General features: G+C 46.2%; 1 protein-coding gene and 1 long non-coding RNA gene across 8 annotated transcripts in view; one reads left to right on the top strand and one right to left on the bottom strand.

Moving 5' to 3' along the window:
• The first annotated feature begins 1,529 nt into the window (after positions 1-1,529).
• LCORL (ligand dependent nuclear receptor corepressor like) overlaps positions 1,530-23,435 on the top strand; it is a 150,841-nt gene continuing 128,935 nt past the window's right edge. Inside the window, exon 1 of one of the 5 annotated variants that reach the window (XM_051963934.1) lies at positions 1,530-8,443. In XM_051963934.1, coding sequence (XP_051819894.1) covers positions 8,296-8,443 — 148 coding nt within the window. In that variant the 5' untranslated portion in view covers positions 1,530-8,295. The remainder of the gene's footprint in view (positions 8,444-23,435) is intronic. The other 4 variants (XM_051963933.1, XM_051963937.1, XM_051963935.1 and 1 more) reach the window with 4 other exon arrangements.
• The window catches only part of LOC127539674 (uncharacterized), a 139,267-nt gene continuing 129,866 nt past the window's right edge, over positions 14,035-23,435 (bottom strand). The window contains exons 3-4 of one of the 3 annotated variants that reach the window (XR_007948013.1): positions 21,705-21,788; positions 14,035-17,062 (exon numbers count right to left, since the gene is read on the bottom strand). This is a non-coding gene — a long non-coding RNA (uncharacterized LOC127539674). Of the gene's footprint in view, positions 17,063-17,701; positions 21,789-23,435 lie in introns of those variants that run through there. The other 2 variants (XR_007948015.1, XR_007948012.1) reach the window with 2 other exon arrangements.

Here is a 23,435-nt window from a genome sequence, read left to right as displayed (position 1 = left end):
GCAAATGAGATCCCTCACCATCATGATGCAATTGTTTCATTAGCTGTCCTTCTAAAGGTAGCTTGATGTTTGTCCCTTTTCTACTAGCTATGGAGTCTGTCTTAGATACTATGAGTAAGTAATATTAGAACAAACGCCTCTTTTTCATTTTGTAAGTCGTTAGTCATCCTCATAAAGATTTGATCTTCTGTCTCATTTTGCTTCAGTTCCCACAGAATCACAACTTCTATACGATTTGTCAGTTTATCCTGATCTCGGATGAAAAGTAATAAAAAGAAAAGACACGGTCTATTTTTCCCCTTCCTTTTAAAAATTCTGAGGCCATGATGTAATATTTTAACCCATTTTACTGGCTGCTAATTGAGAAGGGGATTATAGCTTGAATGGGACAAACAGATATTTTAAAAGGGTTTGTGGGAGGTCTCCTATGTGGTCATGAATAAAAGGCTCCTATTCTATAAGCCGGCTGAAACTTTGAGTGGTCAGAGATGATCAATGAAGAGAAAAAATGGCAGATTTATTAAATATTTTAAGTGCATCCCTCTGTATGTGTGAATGTTTATTTGGGGGGAATAGGTAATCTTGGTAGGGATGGGGTAAAAATGGGCTGGATTTCCCCCATCTCTTCTCGAGTGGGTAAATTATGAAGGAACTAAATTCATAAACACAAGGCCAGAAGTGTGGCTGGACAGAGCCTGTTGCTATTTAGGGCTGTCTCTTTGTCTGCATCAGATAGAATTTTTTATTCAGATGACACCTTTTAGCCAAATGTTCTGATTGATTCTAGAGAGCAGGAAGAACAACACAGGTACCTGCCTGTGGAAACCCGAGGGTAAACATGGGCACCTTATTGATTCCGTGTGCCCACACCCCTAAAGTTGGTCTTCCTCTTTGGAATCCAGAGTTTGGGTTTTAATGAGAACCCCAAAAGGCCCTTCAGGAATAAACGGGACATTAAGCACTGCTTACAGCCATTCAGGCCCTCTTATCCAAGCCTGGAAGGCTCTGCCCACCAGGGGGGAAATGAGGCTGCGGGCAAGAGAGCTGCTGCCGAAGCAGTATCCCTGGCAGATACTCCTGGCTCCTGGCAGAAAGTGGGGGGAACTCGGGGAGCAGCTGCTGAGGAGGGGCAAAGGAAGGGCCCAGGTTACAGCAGGAGCGATTCGGGCTAGATCTAAGAACTTCCAGAGGTAAGAGGCAGCACATCGTGGAGCATAAGCTGCTTTTCCAGAGATTTCTTAGTTTTCCGAAGGTAGTGCTGCCTTAGGGGGACTCCTGAAGAGTGTTGCCATCCTTGGACCTGCTATTGCTTTAAAAAGTCCTCTTAATTCCTGAGCTTTTAAGTCAACCTCAAAGCAAGGTTGGAGTTTTAGTTTACTTTTCCACTTACATTAGTGAATTCCAATTAAAATAATTAATTTTTTTTAGTAAAACAAGTGTTCTTGGGAGAGGGAAATCAGGACTTTCCCTAGCTCCTGAAGCCTTTTCTTCAGGTTTTTCAAGTTCAAGATGCTCTCCCCCAACCAATTTTCTGATTACTTTGGAGGGTACCCTCAACCTCCCACTGCTGCAGGCTCTCAACCTGGATGCTGTCCTGAGCTTCTCGCTTGCACTTCCCTCACCTGAGCAATTCCTGGCCAAAGTCCCAATCGGGCGTGGGCCCGCCTCGAGTCTCCCCACCATATTCTACTGGCCACTCAGCTGCATTAATTTGTCACCTCTGCACCTCCCATTTCCCAGCTGTACAAACTCCCCAGGCTTCCCCTTTTTTATTTATTTTTGCAGAGGCAATTGTGGTTAAGTGCCTTGCCAGGATGAAGTATCTGAAGTTCTCCTGTCAGGGCCAGTGCTCTACCCACTGCACCACCTCCTGCCCCCCAAAGGTGACCTTCTGTCAGGTACCCACGTCTTCACCACACGGTCCCTTTCCATCTCACCAGTCTACAGCCCCGCCGGCTCACTCCATCTTTTCTTGCTCTGGCTTCTCATCTTACCTGTTATTAGCTAAATGATAGGCGACTATTAAGACTGGTGACTGATACAAAGGAAAACAGACCTGAATGGGGGCTAGGACTGAGAGCATCTGAAAAATCACTTCCCCCCAATCTCAAGGCTTTCAGCCAGAGTGGGAAGTAAGAGAATGATTCCTTTCATGGACATCTATTATTTCCACTGCTCCCCCTTAGATTCCCAGTGTCCTCCTCCTGCCCATGATCTAGATTTTTCTCTTACCTTCAACCAACCCTAACCATTTTACCTCCATTGAAGTAAATTTCCCCTGCTCCCTGACCATTGCTAGTCAATCTGGAAGCTGAATCTCCTTTTAAACAGCACTTAATATATTACTCCCTCTAGAGATAAAAAGGAATTATTCAAATGGCAATAATTGAAGGCAGGATGACAGGACATTGAGGAATATTTTTTAAGTATGGTAGGCTTTTGTTTTTCACCCCTCATGTCAAATAGGTGGCCATATACAATAACTCTGCATAGGACTAATTTAGATTTATTCTGGTTTTTTTTTTTTTTTTTTTTTTTACTACTAAAGACACCATAATTTCTGCACAACTGATTTTTCTTCATCTTGTTAGAAACAGTAACACTAACACAAATATACAAGGAAAAAACTAATCTTCAGTTTGATGGATTCAGCAGATGACAAAGTACTATTATGTGCTGTTAGTTTTTCAGAAATATAGAAGTGATATTCTAAGTCTATCCTAGAAACTACTAACTTAGCATCTGCAGAAAATATGGGAACCAAAGTTGACAGGTCTTTTTGTGAATGAAAAGGTTAGGTTAAAAATAAGTTTACAAGGAAAAAGAAACTGTAATAATCTCATTTTGCCAGAATCAGAAGATAAGGAAGTAGTATAGATGACATATTTCAACTTGACTTTGAAACCGAACCATTCAATTTGGATTAAATGGGATCACATTATCTTCATTGAAGATATAATAAATTTTGAATTGGGTAGAAACAGAAAATGAAAGTGATAATAGTGTTCTGGCTTCAAGAATGATTTCGAGTGGACACAAAGAAGCTAGTGACAAGTCATGTCCTATTCTTTGCAATGTTCTAGAAGAAGACAGAAATGGCGAATGGTACTAAATAGAACAGTATTCACTATTTTGTGGACTAGTGAATTTTGAGTTTTCTTTTGTTACTGATAAATGTTTCCCTTAATTTGGGAATGATACTGACAGTGTAGTAAGGAAAGATCTATGGATTGGATCTTTTTTAATAAGTTAAAAATAAATCATTTCAACTACATAATTTAAATAAATATGAAAATCACATCTTGAATTAAATAAACATGCTTTGCCCTAAAAAATATCTTAAATGACCTGAGCCCGAATTAAGTGAAAGGCAAGAAGAAAAACTGCTGAGATGTTCCTCTGATGCAAGTGCCACACCGGGCCAGATGACCTTTAATAAAAAACAAATTTAAATACTAGTCTTAGGGTGCACTAGAGTCACGTTTAGAAAAGAAGATAAAAATAGTAAATGACATCATATCCAACAGCCAAATTCCACCATGGTTACAATTCATCTTTTTAATCTTGCTTCCAAATATGTGAAATTTTGTTATTGTAAGCAGATTTCCTTCAATGCTTTTTCCACGTACCTCCTAGCAAACATAAAAATACCATTTTATGGCATACAGTGAAGCCATATAAAGTAGCCCAAATTATCTAGGTGTTTCTAAATTACTTAACTACAGTATGAAAGTGCAAATGCATCAAATTCTATATCTGATCTGATATGAAGTCTAAATTCCACTAAAAAATGCTAAAGAACCTTTGGCTTATGAACTGGGAATGATTCAAGGTCTAACACAATGACTTATTATAATATGGTTACATGATTAATTAGAAATATTCTAGAGAGGATCTGGGTTTCATAACTAAAGAAAAGAATTGACTAATCAAATTGTCTCTATTTTTGATCTCTTTTATTACTGGAGAACAGTTAGAGTTCAGAGCTACAGCAAATACCCTGAAGCATAATATATAGCTTTAATCATCTATTAAAGTTTACCAGAAAAATAGATATTTTTCTACACTGCAAAGACTTTCATGATGAATTAAACCTTCTTATAATAATGTTATAGTTGCAAATTTCTATTGTATAGAAAGGACTTTTGTTGAAGTCAGAAAATACATGTTATTTATATGTAACATGTTGGATAATTCAGAATCCAAATGGTTATTCTGCCATTCTACTAGCACACCGGATCACTTGCTTGGGCACAAAGAAAGCCATCCTGGCTTAGTGACCTGAAAAATCCTGCAACGATTCATGTGTTTTCCTATGCTTTTAAGTCTTTTTAATATGAAATAGGAAATTTACCCCACTGTTGATTTTTTGAAATACTTGTACCCCTTCTTATCCAATTGCTCACAGCACAAAGAAATAATTATCAAAGATCAATTAATAAACAAGTCTACAGTGACCTATCCTTCACTCCTCCTTTTTGATTCTTTATTCCCCTCTTTCACTTTTCTATCACCTTCATTTCTGAATATATTGTTCTATCCTCCCCAGGGTAAAAAGGTGATGAAGTGGCTGGAGAATATTGGACTTGGAGTTAGGGAGATCGCACTTCAATTCAAACCCATTTTCAGATGTTCTCAAATGTCCTTCCAGCTAGTTTTGAGCTGTGTAGTTCTGGACCAAGTAACTGCTTCCTAACTCAGGTCACCCATCTGTAAAATGTAAATAATAGCACCTCCCTCCCAGAGCTACTGGAAAGATAATGCCATTTATAAAGTGCTTTGAAAACTATAGAGTGCCAGGTCAACGTTGGCTTTTATAATTACAGTGGTCCAGAATGACCTCTTCTATAACAAAGTTTTGGGGATAAAAAGACAAAATTAGTTGCCAGTCTGTGATGTCATCAGTGAGCAATTTCTTCCCCACGAGGACTAATCATAACACTCCAAGGTTTGCAAAGCGCTTTACTATGTTAGCTCATTTGATCCTCAAAGCAACTCCTAGGTTGCCATTCTATGGCCTGAGGAAGATCCCACTGCCAATAAATGTCTGAGGCAGAATTGGAGCTGTGGTCCTTCCTTCCCACTGCAAATCCAGAACTCTCTGCACTGGACTGGAAGCATCCCTCATAGGCCTAGGGGCAATTCAAGACAGAACAGATGAAAACGTAATTGGGAAAGCTGAGCCAAATAAACAGAAATACAGCCCAACACAGAAAATGCCAAATCGTGGTTTTCTAATTCAGGAGGTGCCGGCTGGGTATTTGAGCCTGGCAAAAGCCAGCCTGAGACTCAGCGATGGGGGCTCATTTGGCTGGTCCTGCTCCCCTGTCCTTGATGAGAAAAGGCCTTCTTTTGCGATCCATAAATGCCTTTTTCCTTTGCACCACACCCCCCCTCCCACTTTTTCATGCTCTTCCCCTGGGCTCACCCTTCCACTGAAATCAGCAATAGCAAACTGGATGCGGGCTTGGTCTGGGAGCTCCCATCCAGGCCTTTGGGGGAACATCAGGGCTTCATCTTCTCCCCCAGGGACCGCAGGGGTGCCTGTTTGCCTCCACTTGATAACAGCTGGGCCGCATGAAGCTGAGGAAGGCGCTGACCCTGGCCCCCTCATTTGACAGGGGCCGGGCAGGTAAGGCCCATTTTAGACCTGGAGACCCCAAACCGATTGTTGTGTGTCAGTGTGCAGGGCGGCTTCTGATCCCAGCTCTGGTGCTTTTTAATTCTATGTCCAAAAGCCTCTCCGTTTCCTCATTTAAAACCACGAGGCAGCACGGGAGAGACAGAGGGTAACCTCAGCCTCGGGACACCGGGGTGCCCGGCAGGGCAGTGACACAGACTGTTCCTGTGCCCTTACTCCAGGGCTTGATCGCTCCGGATGCCGGGCAAGTCCAAGCAAGCTACGGGGCATGTGTGTCTTCTGCAGGGAGAAGAACTTTCTGAGGCCGGCCGGAGGTCCAGATCCGGCGGGGAAAGAGTCCGTTTCCCGGGGTGGTTAGGAAGAAAACAGCCGGAGAACACCACAAAGTGCCCCCTAGTCTCAGAGATGCGCTACCGTGTTACAGGGGAAGGCTCCCGAAGATTGTGGGGACATTCTGCATGTGGAAAGTGCACATTTCAAAACATGACTTAAATGTTTGTTACCGACACTGATAGCAGAGACTTATCTGTGCTGAAAAGGTCCCGTTTAAGGCAGGTAGAGTGACCTGAATGAACATGCAAAGGACCCAGAATGACGCCCCTGGGGCTCGGGTGGTGGCGGAGGAGACCGGAAAAGGCTCCCTGCCGAGGCGGCACCGGAGTCCAGGCTCAGAGAGCCGAGATTTCACCAGGCAGAGGCGGAGAGGGAGGCGCTCTGGGCCTGGGGGCAAAGCCCCAGGGGCGCGCAGGGAAGTGCGCGGCAGAGGCACCGGCCAGCGGGCCCAGGCAGCCGGGTCAGAGGGGGGGCGGGCAGGGCTGGGGGAGAAGGGGGACTTGCAGGCGGGCAGAGGGCTCCTGCCTCCTCCCGGAGACACGGCGGGCGGCTGCGCGTGTGGGAGTGTGACATGGTCACTCGTGGTTCTGGACAACCATTCGGGCAGCTAAGTGGAGGGGAGAGATCCATCAGAGAGCTACTGCGGCAGCCCAGGGAGGAGGTCAGGAGAGCCTGGGCAAGGTTGGTCGCGAAGAAAAGGGGATAGCCTGGGGGGGCTCGATGACAGGTTCTGAAACTGAGGGACACCCCGAGGTCGGGAGCCCGAAGGGCCGACCCCCCGGCGCCCTCCACCTGCCCAGGAAAGGGTGTGTTTTACCCAGCTCCCCTGGTCCCCTCCAAGCTTTTTGGATAACGCCCCAGAATTGTTGGGGACGCTCCAACTCGTGGCGTTCAGTTCCAACAGGAGAAATTCGGCAAGACTTTCAAAAAGCGAAGTCAGTTGTTTCGCCTCACGTGTCACCCGTCTGGAAAACAGTTGAGAATCTCCACTAAAAGACTTTCACATTTCATTTCCGTGTATTTCCTTCTGACTGGCCCAGGAACAAAACATCACCCAAACCTACAAAATAAACTGTCAAAAATGAGAGGACGGCACTCAGAGCTCCCAGCACGGTGGGGAGGGGAGGGGGGCTTGGACTTTCTGAGGTGCTTTGCCCCAGGACCCGCGAGGTCAGCAGGCAGTGAGCCTCTCCCTATTATTTCAGGGGTTCGAGCGGCTCCGTCCCACGGGGTGCGAATGGTTCCGCTAGGGGGAGGGGGTGGCGGCCTGAGCGAGGTCTGTTCTCCCCCGGGCACGTCAGCCGTGGCTGCTCTTGGCCCGTGGCCGATCCATGCTCTCTTTCGGCCGAGCCGGGGCCGGCCCCTCGTGCCCATGCTTTACAAAGGTTGCAGATTTGGGGCGCCTCTGGCTCTTTTCCCTGCGGTTACTGGTCTTCCAAAAGCGCCACTGGAGTGAACGCTCCAAAGTTTCTTGCACGAGTGTCGCGGGCTATTCGGGTACTGCCTCGCATCTTTATTTGGGGGGGACTTTTTTGGGATGGCGGACGCGCAGATGTACATTTCCTTGACCTCTCCGGCAGGTGACAGCCCAGCGCCGGACTCCTAGTGAAAGGCGCCAGTAGCTGGCAAGACCCGGGTTTGCATGGATCATCACACCAGCGAGGTGTCCGGGGGGAGGCGTGGGGCGCCCCTTAGCGACCACCTCCCCACTCGACGCTCCCCTCTCTACAAAGTAAGGGGCAGGAGTGACCCAGCTCTCGAGAACCGGGCGTGGAGGGTACCCGCCCGAGAGTCGTCGCCCCTTCGCGGCCCCGGATCCGCTAACCCCCCGGCGGAGCCGGCCTGTGGGGCCCCCAGCCACGTTCAGCCGGCCGGGCGGGGAGAAAGGGGGCCGCGGAGCCCCGAGGCGTCGCTCCTCCGCCTTACAAAGGCTTTCGGAGCGCTCCCGTCCCCCTCGGACTACAAGGTCCGGCATGCATCGAGCCTGAGTGCGGAGCCGCTCACCGCGCCTCGGCCGCGCGAGACCTTGGGAAATGAAGTCTCAGGGGTCTCGGAGCCAGAGAAGCCTCCGCGAATCCTAAGGGGAAGACTTGGAGGGGGTGGGGCCCTCCGGTTCTGCGACCGCAGAGAATGGAGAGGGAAGAGAGTGACACGTGTCAATCAGCCCTCCTCCGCCCCGCCTCTTCCCCCGCCCCCGCCGGGGCGGGGGAAGAGGGAGCGCAAGGGAGGCGCGCGCTCCGGGGCTCGCGCCGAGGGCTCGCGCCCCCGCCTCGTGCCTGCGCCGCCCGTATGTAAATGAGGGCGCGTGACGCGGGACGCAGATGGACAAGGGAAGAGGGAGAATGGCCGCTGCTGCCGCCGCCGCCGCTGCCGCCGCCGCTCAGTGCCGGAGCCCTCGGTGCGCGGCGGAGAGGAGAGGATTCCGGCGGGAACTCGATTCTTGGCGCCACCGCCTCATGCACTGTGTAGGTAAGAGCCACAGGCCGGCCGCGGTCCCGCGCGGCGGCCGCCTCGAGGAGTTAGAGCGCAGGGCTGGAGTTGCCGTCTCCCCGCTTCGGGTCACTTCCACGGGGGCCCGGGGAGGCGGCGGCGCCCGGGCTGCCTTTTGTCTGGGGGGCCGGCCTGACGCTCCGGCCCGGCGCCCGCTGCCCCCGGGGCCGGCCGCCCCTCGGGGCCGGCTGTCAGCGGGGGCGGGGGCGACGGCGGGGGAGGGGGGGCGGCGGCGGGGGCGGCCGGACCCGGGCGGGGGGGTGGTGGTCCCCGGGTCGGCGGCGCCGGGCTCCGGCCGGGCAGGGGGCGTACCTCTTTAAGAAGCGGCCGCTCGTGCGCTGACGGTTGGGATTTGAAGTTCTTCCTCCTCTTTGGAAGTCGGCGCGGATGGGGAGGGGGGGTTGCTATGACAACGGCGCCCCCCCTTCCCCTACGGACGCCCCAACGGCTCCGGGCTGCTCGGTGTCATGTGACGGGCTCACCCACTTTGCGGGGCTCGCACCCGCTCCCGTCCAACTTTGGCGTGGGCAGGGAGGGGGCTCGCGTGGGGAGTTCCGGCCCAGAGGGGGAGCGGGGTCCGGCGCCGGGCGGGGAGCGGCCGCATTGTCTGGACAATGATCCCGGGCACGACCGAGGGAGCCTCGGGCCGCCGCCTCCGGTCCCGCGGTCCCCCCCTCCCCGTGGGCGCCCGGAGCTTAGGGGCGTGGGGCGTGTGCGCGCGTGGCGGAGGACTCGAGGGCCCGGGGTCTGCCCGGAGCGCGGCAGGGGGCGGCAGAAAGTTTGCGGCGCTTCGCAAGCCCCCCCCGCCGCGGGGCTCCTGCAGGAGCGCGGGATCGGGTCCGAGAAGTTCGACGGGGCGTGTGCGGGGTGTGCGGCTTGGGCTCGGTGCCCCCCACTCCGGGACAGCCGGGCCCGAGGACGGCCACCTCGGCGGTGCGGCTCTGCCCCGCACCGGGGCCGCGAAGCAGCCGCTCGCGGGCGTCCTTGTCTTCCACGGACACCGAATGGAACGTCGGCCGCGCGCTCGTGTGCCCTAGTCCCGCGAGGGGCCGCATCCGGGTGCCGGGGACTCTTGGAGGTGTGCTGCTCCCGAGCCCCGAAAACCCAGGAGGAGGGCCGACCTGGAGCCGGGGCTCGGGGGCCGACTGCTGGCGTCCTGGTCGGCCGGGAACCGGGCTGGTGCGCGGGGCAGGCGCGGATCCGCCCGGGGGTGGGAACGAGGGTTCGGCTGCGCGGCTGGGGGCGCCCCGGGAGCCCCCGAGACCGTCCGAAGTTGTGGCCTGCGGAAGTGGGGCTGGGAAGCAGGGCCCCGGCTCCGGCCAACTTTCCCAGCCTGTGGACGGCGCGGTCCTCCTACCGATTGATTGTAGCTCGCAGTTTGCGTTATCCTTGTGTGAGAGGTGCGGTTCTCCCTCCTCCCTCGGCTCCTCCGTAGGCGCGAGTGAATAAAAGGAAATGCCCCTGAGAGGAGGGGGAGCAGGGGGTCAAACGAGCGAGTCCTGGACTGCCGAGGTGGTCGTTTCGTAGGAGAGCCGAGTGTTAGGGTCCTCTTCGTGCAAGCTGTCACTCGGGGGAGGGGGAGGGGGGGAGTAGAGCGGCTGCCGCCTGCCTGGCGAGGGGCGCGGAGACGGGCAGTTGCCTCCACCTGTGAGCTAATCCGCGCCTGCTTCCCGGAGCCTGCCGCCCGCAGGCAGGCTCGCTGGGCAGGGCCTCGGGGTGAGGCGGCCGCTGGCCCCCGGGCCGGGGTGGGAGAGTGCGCCCGGGCTTCCCTTCTTCCCATGCAGGGAGCCTCGGGGATCGCTTTAGGGTGTGTGCGGACTTCTGTCTTCCTCTCGCTGCTCCGACCTAGAGTTAAGCTCGCAGTGCGCCGCGAAACCCGCCCGGTCCTGCCTGCCCCGAGCCTCCCTTCTGTCCGGAGGAAACGGCGCTTGCACCGAGGGCGAGGAGTCGGAGCCCAGGGCGCCTGCGGAGGCCTTCTTGGGGCCGAACATCCTAGAGATTGAGGCAGAAAACAAGCAGCGGACAGTCAGACTGTAGGCAGGCTGGGTCCGTCGGAGGAAGGGGGGGCCGATTGGGAGGCCGTTCTGCTACTCCAGCCTGGGACGGTGATGAGGAGCCGGAACCAGAGTTGTGCTCGCATGGGGGGAGGCGTCGTGGAGGAGAAGAGGTCAGATTGCTATCCCAGGGCTGTGCGGGGTCAGGCGGTGGGAGGACCCCGGAGAGAGGCCGTGGGTTCACTGGAGAGATGGATGCCCTCCTCCATCAGAAGAGGGAAATGAGGAAAGGATGCATTGAAGGGGAAAGCTGGAGGTCTGTGTCAGACAGGTGGAGTTTGGGTTCCCTCCGGCCATCTCCAGGACAGGGAGGAAGCTCAGGGGAGGGAGGGCTGCTTCTGGGATCCTTCTGGATAGAGGCGCCTTGGAATCTTTGGTGGTCGAGGAGGTCTTTGAATAGAGAGGGGAACTAACGAGGACCCCCGGGCGAGAGCGGGACTAAAGGAGGACCTTGCAGAAGAGACCAGGAAGGATCAGTCAGGGGCAGAAAGAGAACCAGGAGAGAATATGTCAGAAACTCTTGGGAGGAAAGAGTTTCCACAAAGGGGAGGAGGATGTGGCCTAATGTAGAAGGATCAGGAAGGATGAAGACTGAGAAAAAAGGCCGTGGGTTTGTGCACATGAGAGCACAGTTCTGGACGAACAGTGAGAGTGGAACGGAGGGCTGAGATTGGGAGGCAAGGGCACGGGCAGCTTTTCCTTGGAGTCTGGCAGTGAGAAGCAGGAGAGAGATGCGAGGGATTGCTCTGGCTGCTGTCTAACCTCTCTTAAAAGAAAACCGGGGATTCGTAGGAGCCGGGTAGTAGGATCTTTTTGTTCAAAAGTTGGCAGGTAAAAATTGGTTCGTGGTTCCTTTTCTGTTGTTGATTTCAAGCCCTGGCACTATTGTTCCCATATCATAGATGAATCCAAGCATCAGGGATACCTCTGTTAGGTGACTTGAAAGCCATCATTTTGTTTTAGTCAGAAGTTTTTTGGTGGTTTAGGCAGGGCCAATTTGTCTTTTTTTGTATGCCTCAGTATTTACCTTTTTTTTAAGGGGGGAGGGAATAATACTGAGGAATTCTGCATGCAGATTTTGAGATAGTGTATTCTGGATCATTTTATACAGTAGAAGATCAAAAATCTGCCATCCTTGGGACCAAGCAGTGTGCGAATTTTGTATTTTTGCAGATGTTAGATATGGGCTACAGACTGGTCTGAACATATCATAGCCTGATTTCTGCGTGGTGCCGTCCCCTCCTTGCCCACGCTCCTTTCCCTGGCTGGCCGCACGTGCGCACCCCGCCCTGATTGGCTGCGCACGAGTAAGCGGCTGTTCCTGTGCCCCCCTCGTTCCTCTGACTTGTCTGACTTCCAGCCCTGGCCTTCGCTTCTTCCGCCACAGTGCAGTCCTGGGAGGAACAGCAAAGGTATGTGGATTTCGGATATGTAACTTCGATCTTCTACTGTAGTGATTCCTGCTTGGTTGCACCAGCCTGGCAATGTCGGGGTTTCTTGTTGTCGAGTAGTGCTCCTCCTCCGTGCTGTGAGGCACAAGTTTATGAACCATCGGTTAGGGCATGGTGGCCACAACTCCATCTCAGCTCCCTGTGTAGATCTTTTAAATATGTTTTTCCCCCATTCTGTGGCTGTATCTGTATTCATCACAACACATTTTTTAGTCACAAAAGAGTGACAAAATGTGAATGGTCAATATAAACTTCTCACTAGAAAAACAAGAGTTGATGGGTTAGTTCGGTCAGCTTTTGTATATGGATGGCAAATAACTTTTTTTTTTTTTTAATGAGTGTTGCAATATTTTTTCTTGTGCATTTTGCAGCATCTGAGGTTACTTGGCTCTAGTTGGAGATTTGTTTTACATTCCCAGCCCCGTTAAAAAATAAAAATGTAAAATCATTCAATTCCAGTTTCTTCTCCTAAGTCTCCTTGGAACTTTAATCACTTAAATTTCTTGCTATCTTCTTCTCCTTCCATTCATTCCTTTGGTAAATGAATCATCATCTTCAGTATCTCATAGATTCAGCTATTTCACTTCTATGGAAGCCTTTGTCCAGATGCTGATAATCTCAAATATAACTACTGAAAAGTCTTTGCTGATTTCCCAGCTTTCTGTTTATCTTAAATCCTGCATAAATAGTTAAAACTCCACTGTCAGTTTTATTGCATAACTTAAAACTAATCTCCTATGTGCTTTTTTGTATTAACTGAAAACTTCTAGCATGATCTTCAGTTCATTCTTTTGGTGGTCCTGTCTCATGGGCCGATACTTAAGGCTTTCTCTAGCCTTCTTCCTTTTGAGTTAGCTCTAGATATATGGCACTTCGCATATATTTTTCTGCCTCTTTTAATAGACCTTCCTAATTTAATAAAGCAATTTTGCCAGTTCCTTCTTCTCAGGACCTATTTCTTCCCTTTAAAACTCAGCTAAAAATTAATATTTTCCTTCTAAGTATTTATGCCCTTTTTAATATACAATTATATAATTCACCATGCCATTACTTTATTATAATTCACTCTGTCTTTGGTATGAGTATGTGTGTATTGGGGGGGAGGTTATTTCAAAGGATCTATGAACTCACTGATTTAAATAAAGCACTCCCTCTGATGATTAGATTATGTGATGTTCATGTCTATCCATCCTTTGCTACTCTTGACCATGTGGTCCCATAAATCCTTTGGGGTTGCCACCCAACATGTTAGGGATTTTCTTTCATTATCTTGATTAGATGAAGATGAGTGAAATGTACAAGCTATCACCTGTTTATCTCTGTGTTTCGATGTGATTAGCTTATCTTTTTTTCTTAGTGTTAAACACTTCATCATTCTTTACACTGTTATTCCTACATCTTTATTTGTAATACATTACATTTATAATATCTTTTCATACTTTCCTGCAGTCGCCACTGCCCTTTGGATGAGCTTCAACTTTTTATCTTCAATGAATGTAGTCACAGCTCACATCTTTGCAATTGTATTGCTTTTGAAAGGTTGAGCTCGGATCAGGGAGAAGCTTGGAGCATTTGAAAAAACTGTTACTTCCAGAAGTCAGTCATTCCAGCTCTCCATTTTAATTCTGAGCCTGGCTTATTATCCTGTCCAAGATAATATGTAATGATGCACAAACTTTCTTGAGTTTTCCACCAAGGTAGTTTAGATTATTTATTATTCATTAATTGTTTTTGTGTGTGGATAGGATAGTTAGGCTAAACTCTTGTAAGGGATTACAGATCTCATTTGGCTATTGAAATGTTCTTGGGCTTGAAACAATCCACATAATGCCTTCTGCAAGCTGAAGAATCTGGAATGTCTTACTTAACCACCTTTTTCATCTGGACTTCGTGTAAGACATCCTCCATGATTATGGCAAACCCCCTTAGCAAGCATATTATCTTTGCTTTATGCCTTATTTTACAATAATCAGGAGGACTGCCCCCCCCCCAAAAAAGGTTACTTTATGTGATTATCATTCCACAAACATGGAAGATGACTTGTTGAAGAACCTTTAAAGTAGCATTTTCCTTTACCAGTTCAAATACTTTATTTTTAAATAGCCAGCAATCCCTTAGCACAATCAGATCTTAGATATTTTCTCTTTGTTTCAGTCAGTTGTTTGACTATAAAAATGTGGTCTGCTGTAAAATACCTTTTGTGAAAGTCCCTTCTCCGGTCTTTTGTCAATATCAACAGTTTTCTTGTAGAATTGGAAGCATTTGAATGGATAGTTATTGATATTGCCTTGATAGATTTTTGCTGGTTAGGAAAGGCTAAAGCTATTTTCTGTGCTATATTCTCTTTTTGAAAATTAATTCCTTGGCAGTTTTTCATGCACTTCCCTAAAATGATATCGCCTCTGGAACTTTCCCCTCATATATGCACTATATTATGCATATATGATACAGTCTAGCTGCTTTATTCCATCCTTTTTTAGAGCTTTTTTCACTAATATTAGAGTTCAGATAGAGCTATATATCTATTTCTAGATATAGATATATAGCTCTACCATCTTTGAAAATAAAGAGTGTTTATTATAAAAATCTTGTATTTAAAATCTTTTAAATTCTGCATTTCCCCCCTATTGTTCCCTTTCAGGTTTCATCCTTAGATGTCCTTGGGATGATTGTTTAGTTGAGTAATTTTATATAGCTTTTATATAGTGAAATATATGTATGAAAGGATATGTGTGTTTACAGACTCTTAGCTAATTTTAAAATAACCACCAAGGATTTCTTTTGTTATCAAGTATTCAACACTGGCACCCTGAAAGGATCTATTGTGAAATATTTTCTGAAAATGCTGCAAGGATATGTTGTTTCAAATAGACTCGATGGAGAGTTTACACATCTTTGTGCTCTCATATCTTTACAAGGTTTAAATCATTTAAAATTATGGTTTTAAATTACTTTGGTAATTTCAGAAGGTTGTAACCCTATTGTGAACCCAGCTAGGTTTTGGTTGTGAGTTCTCTCTGAAGCTTCGTAAGTTGTTCTTGCTCTACTGGTCGGTGGATTCTTAAAGTTGGATTCCTCGTTTGCCTCTTAGTTGCTTGTCTCCCTTGATCCTTCCTTTTCTCCTTTCCCGTTTCAGAGAGATTATTAGTAGGAAAGAGAACTGGCTACCTGTTTCTTGTCTTATCTACAACTATCCATTATTTGGTTTTTAGTTCTCCTGAGAATTGGCAAGGTTTAAGGGAAATCAAAAGTAGCACATTACTTAGAGGTTAGGGATTTAGCTCTTATGAGAGTATCAGAGGTTATCAGTTCTGTTCTACTACTCACTAGAGTATTAGAGCTCACTAGATTTCATAGATTGTACTTACTGTGTACAAGGTATTGCATTTGAAGTAAAAATAGGTAAGAAAAAACCCTGTCCTTAAGGAGCTTAAATTCTTATGGGGCATGGGAGTATAGCAAAACAGCTAACATTAGTATTAGGCAGAAAATGGAGGGGAGGAATAAATGATGTTGAAAAGAGATCCTATTTGTAAAGAAAAATATCTTTTCTAGAAGGGAACCAGGAGGAGGAAAAGTTCTATACAGGGCAGAATTACTTAGGGGCTAAAAATTCCATAGTTGGCCAAAACTTGAGATCTGAGTAAGGAAATATATGCTGGTGAAGTGACTCTAGGTGCTCTACATGGGCAGGAGCGACTGATGCAGAGGAAAACTCTGGTCTTGACCAGGAAAAAAAAAAAAGCCAGAAGTGCCATTGCTGTGGCATTTTTCCTGTCATTCTAAAGAGTGAGAATAGAGAAGATCCAGTTTCGTTCTTAATCTCACTGGCTGAGCAAATGAGTGTGTCCAAATAAATATGTTTTTGACACTTGTAGAGGTGCTGCTTTGGGTTGGATTGGAATTTAGTTGTATGACAGTTACCGAGTTTTGCTAAAGTTAGTTTAAACTAACCTTTAAGAGCATCAAGGAAACTGGATTTTTAAAAGATACCTCGGTGATTTTGTGTGTGATGGTCATTACTACCTGACTTTCCCTCCTTCCCATCAGGTGAATGACATAATTCAGTTGAATATATGCATATTTAGTTAGATGTATCCCTGTATCAGATCACACATAATATTTGTCAGTGTGTGTGTGTGCTGTGCATGTGTGTATGTGTGCGTGCATGAGTGCATGTGTGTGTGCTATGCATGTGTGTGAGAGTGCTATGTGCATTGTGAGTGTGTGTATGTTGTGCATGTGTGTGCGTGTGTATGTGTGCAGGTGTGGATGTGAGAGAGACAGACAGACAGACAAGAGATGCGGACAGAGAGACTGTAGGATGACCAGAAGTGGCAGCCCCTTATAACTCCACTTGCCAAACAAGGCAGGTTGGGTAGAACCTTCACTGTCCTCCCTCCTCCACTCACTGTGCTGGGAATCTTATACTCTGGACAATACAAAGAATGGGTGTGGGCTGAGGTACTTATTCATTGGTCTTTTTTCTGTGGCAACGCTGGGCTTGAGCTTATTTGTTCTTCAGCAGGCTACAAGAATAGTGTAATGATCTGAAGAAGATAAAAGTTTTCCACCTCTTCTTTGCCTTTTCATTTGTCTTAATTAGTTTGAAGTGGTACAAATACCTAGACATGTTTGCTCAAATCTTTGACCTTGGGTAGTGTTGGCCGTGTTGATCTGCTCTTCCTGAAGGAGCTCTCTCCTTCCCTGGTGCCCCCCCGAGGGGTCATTGTACTGGCCCTGGTCCTGCGCCCAAGGAAGTCTCCAGGTTGTGTTGGTGGATGTCATTGGCTGTCTCTCTGGGTGTGTGAGACGCATGATTGCAGATCTCTAGCAGCGACCCCTCTCCCCAATCCCAGACCCACCTTTCCACCTGGCTGCTCTGCCAGAGGCATGAAGCCCCAAATCCACCTCTTTCCCATTTGTCATCCTCTCTTCACCAGTGTTACTGCCTCAGCCCCCGAGTCCGACCTTTCCTTCATCCTCCTCCCTTCTATATTCTGGCTTCTGCTCTTCTCTTTCCACCGGAGCTTCTGCCCTCAGCCATTCGACTTCTGCTTCGCTGTGTTTTACCCCGTGGGATCTTCCTGGTTCTGTAACACATTAGAAAGCCTTTGATAGTTTGGCCATGTACTCCTTCCGTGACCTTACCGTTGTTGTACTACCGCCTTCCATAGTGACCTGCACTCTGGAAAAACTGGACTGCCTCATAATTCTTGGTATCCAATTTTACTTTCTTGCCTCCTTATCTTCATTTATGTTCTTTCTTCTACCCAAATCCTTTCTGCTCTTGGCCTTTGTCCTCCTCTGCTACTAATTTCTGTCTTTCAGTCCTTCCTATAATTCTAGGAACTTTTTCTTTGGTTGCCTTTTTCCCCTTGCCTAGAATTTAGTTAGTTAACACTAACCATCTGCAGTGTGCAAGGTATAATGCTAGGTGCTGGGAACTTAGAGTGCTCCATTAGATTATTTCATTTTGTTTTCATGGCAAACCCAGTGGTACAAATAATTTATCTCCATTTTATGTAGGAAAAACTAAAGTCCAATTTGATTAACAATTTAAGATGATGTAGCTATGAAGCTAGCATTCTTTTTACCAGAGCTACATTTCTACTTTGTTATCATGACACTTTATTGGTATATCCCTATAACAATTCATTCTCTCTCTCTCTCTCTCTCTCTCTCTCTCTCTCTCTCTCTCTCTCTCTCTCTCCATAGAGAGGTGTGTTCTCTGTTCTTGGCACTGTGGTAAGTGCAAATACTAGAGAACAGACAGTTCCTCTTCTAGAGGAGCTTGGATTTTAATGGAGAAGACAATACATTTAAAGGGTCCTGAAAGTGAGAGCTGAGATGGGGAGAGAAGGTAGAGACGAAGAGATGGCTGGCGGGCACGGGCCCAGGGGAATGGGTTTCTTCTAGAGGAGCCTGAATATAAGCAGGGTGCCTGGAGCTTGGGGATCAGGAGGGAAATCTGAAGGCCCGAGGCTCATGGAAAGGGAAGGACTTGCTCACCTTTTCCACACAGTAAAAGGAGAGAGCTTCAGTCCAAATGCCATCCCCCTCCCCCCCCATTGTAGGCGCGTGGCACTTTGTGGGCAGAGACTCTTGTTATTGTGTGCTTACATCTGGTAGGGCATCTCACACATCATGAGGATTCAGTTAACATGTAGTTGGTACAGGTTTGAACAAAAGCCCTTCCTATATCACCACTTTGATGAATATGTATTGCCAAAAGTTGGTTTTTCTTAATCATTTTATTTCTCTGTGAATCTGATCTGGGCACATATTTTATTTTTTCCTTGAGGGAATTTTAACTGCTAAAAATTGTTCAAAGTTTATTAGAGCAGTTGACTAATGGTAAGAGGCAGTATTTCACTTCAAACAGGAGGTGCTAGAATATGTGGTAGTGTCCTCTATAAGGAATAACAATAATTGTGAAGAAGTAGGAAAAGATCTTTTTCTGAAAATTGCTTTCCTTCCATTATTGGTTGACTAGAGCACCCTCATGTGTCTGTATGTCAGGAAATCATTTTAGGATTTTCAGAGAACAGAAACACAAAACCTCCAAGATACCAAGAACTCTCAGGAAATGAATTGACTTCCCTATTCTGTGCCAGGAATACCCCTGGCTGCATGATCTGACTCGGCCATTCCTGGCTGCTGCTGTGCAGCTGTCTTGGAGAAGGTCCCTTCCTTCCCCCTGTGGTACCCACTTTTTGTGATTGTGTACCTCGTTGGGTCTGGGCTCCTGAGCAGGAGTACCCTCTCCTCTTCCCCATCCCCATCTTAGGCTAGGCCGTTACCACATTCCCCTTTTGGACTTTCCTGTTGTAAAGCTCCCCCCCCCACCCCCCCGCCCCCACTCGGTATCCTAGTTGCCGAGGTGACGCTTAAGTCTCCTTCACCCCACATAGTCAGAAAATTCCAGTTTCTACACATAGAGATTTGGCAGTTATCTTTTGGCAGAGTGTTTTAAAAAATCTTTTTTTTTTCTTTCTTTTTTTCTTCATTTCTTCCTTTCCTTTCTTTCCTTCCCTCTCCTTTCTTCTCCTTTCCTTTCCTTATTCCTTTCCTCTTTCCTTTCCTTTCTTATCTTTTCCCCCCTCAAATTTGCTGACGTTTACCGTGGACTGTCCAAGAATACTGCTACTTAGCAATGTTTAAAAAAAAAACCCCAAAATAAAAGTCCACATAATCTGTTCCCTCCAGGTATGGATGATATTTTAAAAACAATTAGAACATTTGTTTTTATGTCACCTTTTTGTCCAGTAGAACCATCTCTTTCTCCTACTCAAGGAGCCATCCCGTATAATAAAAAATAAAAAGAAAGAGGGAAAAAATATACTTTAGAAAAACTCCCAGGTTCAGTATATGCAGTATTCTATCTACATTCATAGTCACTCATTTAGCTTTTTCAAATAAGAGCGGGAGGTATCCTTTCATGTCCTCAAAACAAGTTTAGTCATAATTTCCCAGCATTCAATTTCATTTAACTTATCATTGTGGATTGTTTTCTTGGTTCTTCATAAGACTCCCTTGCCTTCTGCGTTCTCCATATGCATTTTTTTAATGGCACAGAAATAGTCACATTTGGGTGCCATGGGTATTTACTTTGTTTTTAGATGTGTGCTCCTACCAAAAAGAGCTGCCATGTGTATTTTAGCCCTTTCTATCTTGAAACTCCTTGGGATATATGTTGCAGGGAGCTCTTTGGGTCAAAGGATAGGATAAATTTTGCCCATGGTATCTTTTCTCACATAGTGTTAAGTTGCTTATACAAGTGGTTAGATCCCTTTATCTCTACTAACAGTATTATTAATGGGCTTATTTTATCTTAACTTCTTTATTGGTGACTCTATTCATCTTCTATCAGCTTTGCTAGTTTGCATGGCTGTTGAGAAATAATTGCAGAGTTGTTTTGATTTACATTTCTCTTCATGTTAATGATTTTTGAAGCAGTCATACTTATGGCTATTAGTAGCTTAGTGTATTTTTATTTGAGAAGTATTTAAAAAAGTATTCTTTGACTATTTCTTCAAGGGGGAAATGGCTTTTGGTGTTATATATTTGAGTTAATATCCTATCTAGCTTAGTGCTGAGCCAAAGAGCACCGCTAATAATGAAAGCTCCTGCTTTTTGAAATAAGCTCATTAGGGAGGGAGAATTTTTAAGCCTGAATTTAAAAATGTTCCTATCATTATGTGATTTTACAACCATGTGACACATAAAATAGCTCATATCTATTTTTTTCATTCATTCATTTCAAATGTGTCCAACTCCTTGGGAACCCATGTGGGATTTTCTTGGCAAAGATGCTGAATGAAGTAAATTGCCATTTCCTTCCACAGCTCATTTTATAGAGGAGGAAACTGAGGCAAGCAAGGGGACTTGCTGTTGGTATCACGTAGCTAGGAAGTGTCTGAGATCAGATTTTGACTCAGAAAAATGAATCTTCCTGACCAGTTCTAGCTCTGTGCCCCCTCACTGCCCAATAAATACTCGCCAGTATTTATACACTTAAAAAAAAACAAACTTAGAAACTTAATTTTCTAACCTTTTAAAAAATCTTCCAAGTAGAGCGTTTTGGTGGCTCTTGAATGCATTTGTTAAGTAAAAAAAAATGAAACAATTTTGGATTAGTCCTCAAGAATAACTGATTGACATCATGGAAGATAGAACTTTACTAAATGAATTGCAGCATGGTGACTTAGTTTTAGTTTCACATGCGAGCGCACACACACACACCGTGGCAAATAATGCACTTTTCCCATTTGGAACTATGTATTTGTGAGCTGTCCTTTTCAGTCATGACTTGAATGTCTGTAAGTAAATGTCTGTGTGTTTGGGGTGTATGCTTAGCTGTATTTTGCCCGCAGCAGCATGTGGTGAGGACATTGTAGGGCACAGATGCGCCTCCTGGGTGTGCCCAGTGCCTGTAGAAGCGGCAGTATTCTTCCGGCATTTGGCCCCCGCCGCCTTGGCTGCCATAGTGTCTGGGGCTGCCTGATGGAAAGAGCACGAGGCGCATCCGGCCCTGTCATTTGCCGGGTCCCTGGCCCTGGAGGAGTCCGTCATCATCCCCATCAGCCCCTTTCGCCATCGGCACTTAAAGACCGTTGGGGGTGCCCCCCCACGTGGTGGGGTTGGCCGGACAAGAGTATGGCCTCCATTTCAGAGGAGTGGAGGAGGTCCTCACCGCCTGGAGGCACGGCCCTCAGCCCAGGGACCCCAGGCATCTCCTCCAATGCTGTGTTTCTCCTGACCTTGGCTATTGGGTGTTCTTGTCGTTTTGCTCATTGCTTCATGCTTGACTTTTGTGACTTTTCTCACACGTTTTATACTTTCCTCTTGAAAAGAATGTACCTTGTGGAAAGAAAAGGCTCCGTGACAGCCAGTGCCTGTTAAGGTCAGGCCCACTTTATCTGATGGAGGCCTTTGGTTTCAGGCCTGGCTCTTTGTGGATGAATGTGCTCTCGGTGACTGGAAAGCTCAGGGGATGCTTTCTGTTCTGTATCTACTTGCTGCTCCACAGAGGAGCTCCTCATCTTCCCAGGGAACCAGACTCAGATTCTGTTTTGCTTTTTCTTTCCTATCCTTCCTTTCACTGTATCACCTATATCAGGCACTGAGTAATTGGGATTCTCTTTGTAAGGTCCCTGGTATCATTATTTTTATTTCTGTTCTTACTGATGCCTGGGGTCCCCTGTCTCTGTTCTTGATCCCATTCCCTATTACCTGCCAGCAGAATCTTCTCACAGTTGTCAACACTTTTTTTCATTGCAGTTTCGTCTGCCTCTCCACAGACTTCTTCCCATTTAACTACAAAAAGAGAGAGAGCTAAAATCAATTCTTTTTTTTTTCTTGACCCTTTTATCCTTTTTTTCTCTTGACTACTAAACTTCTTAAATTGTCTATATCTAAACTTCCTACTTTCTTAGTACCTATTCAGACTCCTTAAATGGCCACCCTCTGGTCCCTGCTTTCTCAGTACCCACTCAAGTGCACCCCACCTCTCTGTTGGAACTGTGCTCTTTGAGGTCACCCATAAGGGAAGAGGTTCTCATCTGCTTGGTTCCTCAAAGTAAAAGCTAGTGACCACTTAAATACCGATTCTCTAAGGTTATCTGTAATTTATCTTGTCTGTATTGTCAGGCTACTTACTTAGCTCAAGGGCTGCCACATGGTAGATGCTTAATAAATGGTTGTTGATGTGACATGATTTGTCTTAGCTTTTGAGGAACTACATTCTACTTATTCTTCTACTTTTTAGCTGGTCTTTGTCTCTTCTGCTGGTTCCTTATGTTCTTATTTCCCAACTCCTTAAAGAGAATGCTCTCCAAAGATTTGTTTTCTTGTTCTTTTGCCAATCTCTTGTGATCTCTCACAGCTTCATTTACATCTCTAGGAAGATTATTTCCCAAATCTGATTCCCTTCTCCAGAGCCACATCTCACAGGGTACCCACTCTTTCTCATCTCAGATTCAGCATGCCTAAAACTGAATTGTGTTTTCAACCTTTTAATTCTGTTCCTTATTCTGGATTCATTATTTTTGCCAGTGGCACCTCCATTGCTTTGATAATAATATTTATTGACATGGAATCCCTTATTTTTTAAGCTCAACTGCTTACTAGATCCTAATGATTTTATCTCTACCTTCTACCCAGAATAAACTCTTCTCTTACTTAACTGTTATGTACCACCTATCACCATGTCATCCTTTCAGGTTTTCCCACCCCTAACCTTCCAATCTGTGGATTTTCTTCTTCTGTGAATTTTCATAAACATCCTTAAATTAGCAATTATTTTGCAATCCTGTACAAATTACTTTCAGAATCACAATTCTAAATGGATTAATATCAGGCTTTTTATATAATTGCAATATGTAACTTTTCCTTTCAATTTAGATGTGAACTTTACTCTTAACTTTTTCTGTAAAATGTTTCCAAAATTTTGGTTTCTATGGTTTTTTTCTTAAATAATGAAATTCTAATCAGCTAAGGTGCTATTTTTGTCATGGATAAGAACTGACTAGACCTGAAACCAAGGTTCATCTTGGGAACATTCTGGCTCTTTTATCCTGGACAAGTCACCTTAATTTCTCAATGGTCCACATAACTCTTTAAAATTATAAGTTATACAGCTGTAGAGCAGTAATGCCATCTGCCTATCAAATTTAGTTTAAAAAGAGGAAAAACTAGCCAGTAGTTATAGCTCGAATATACAAAAGTGATTTATTGTAGTGTTTCAGTAGTTCCTGATTCTTCATGATCCTATTTGGGATTTTTCTTGCCAAAGATACTGATTTGCCATTTTCTTCCCTAGTCCATTTTATAGATAAGGAAACTCAGTCAAAGAGCATTAACTTGCCTAGAGTCACACAGAGTCTGAGGCCAGATTGAATTCAGGAAGATGAGTCTTCCAGACTCCAGGTTAGGCATTTTATCCTCTGTGCCATCTACCTACTC

Source organism: Antechinus flavipes, chromosome 6 (genome assembly GCF_016432865.1).
Source record: "Antechinus flavipes isolate AdamAnt ecotype Samford, QLD, Australia chromosome 6, AdamAnt_v2, whole genome shotgun sequence".
NCBI lineage: Eukaryota > Metazoa > Chordata > Mammalia > Dasyuromorphia > Dasyuridae > Antechinus > Antechinus flavipes.
This window is presented reverse-complemented; position numbering and strand designations above follow the sequence as displayed.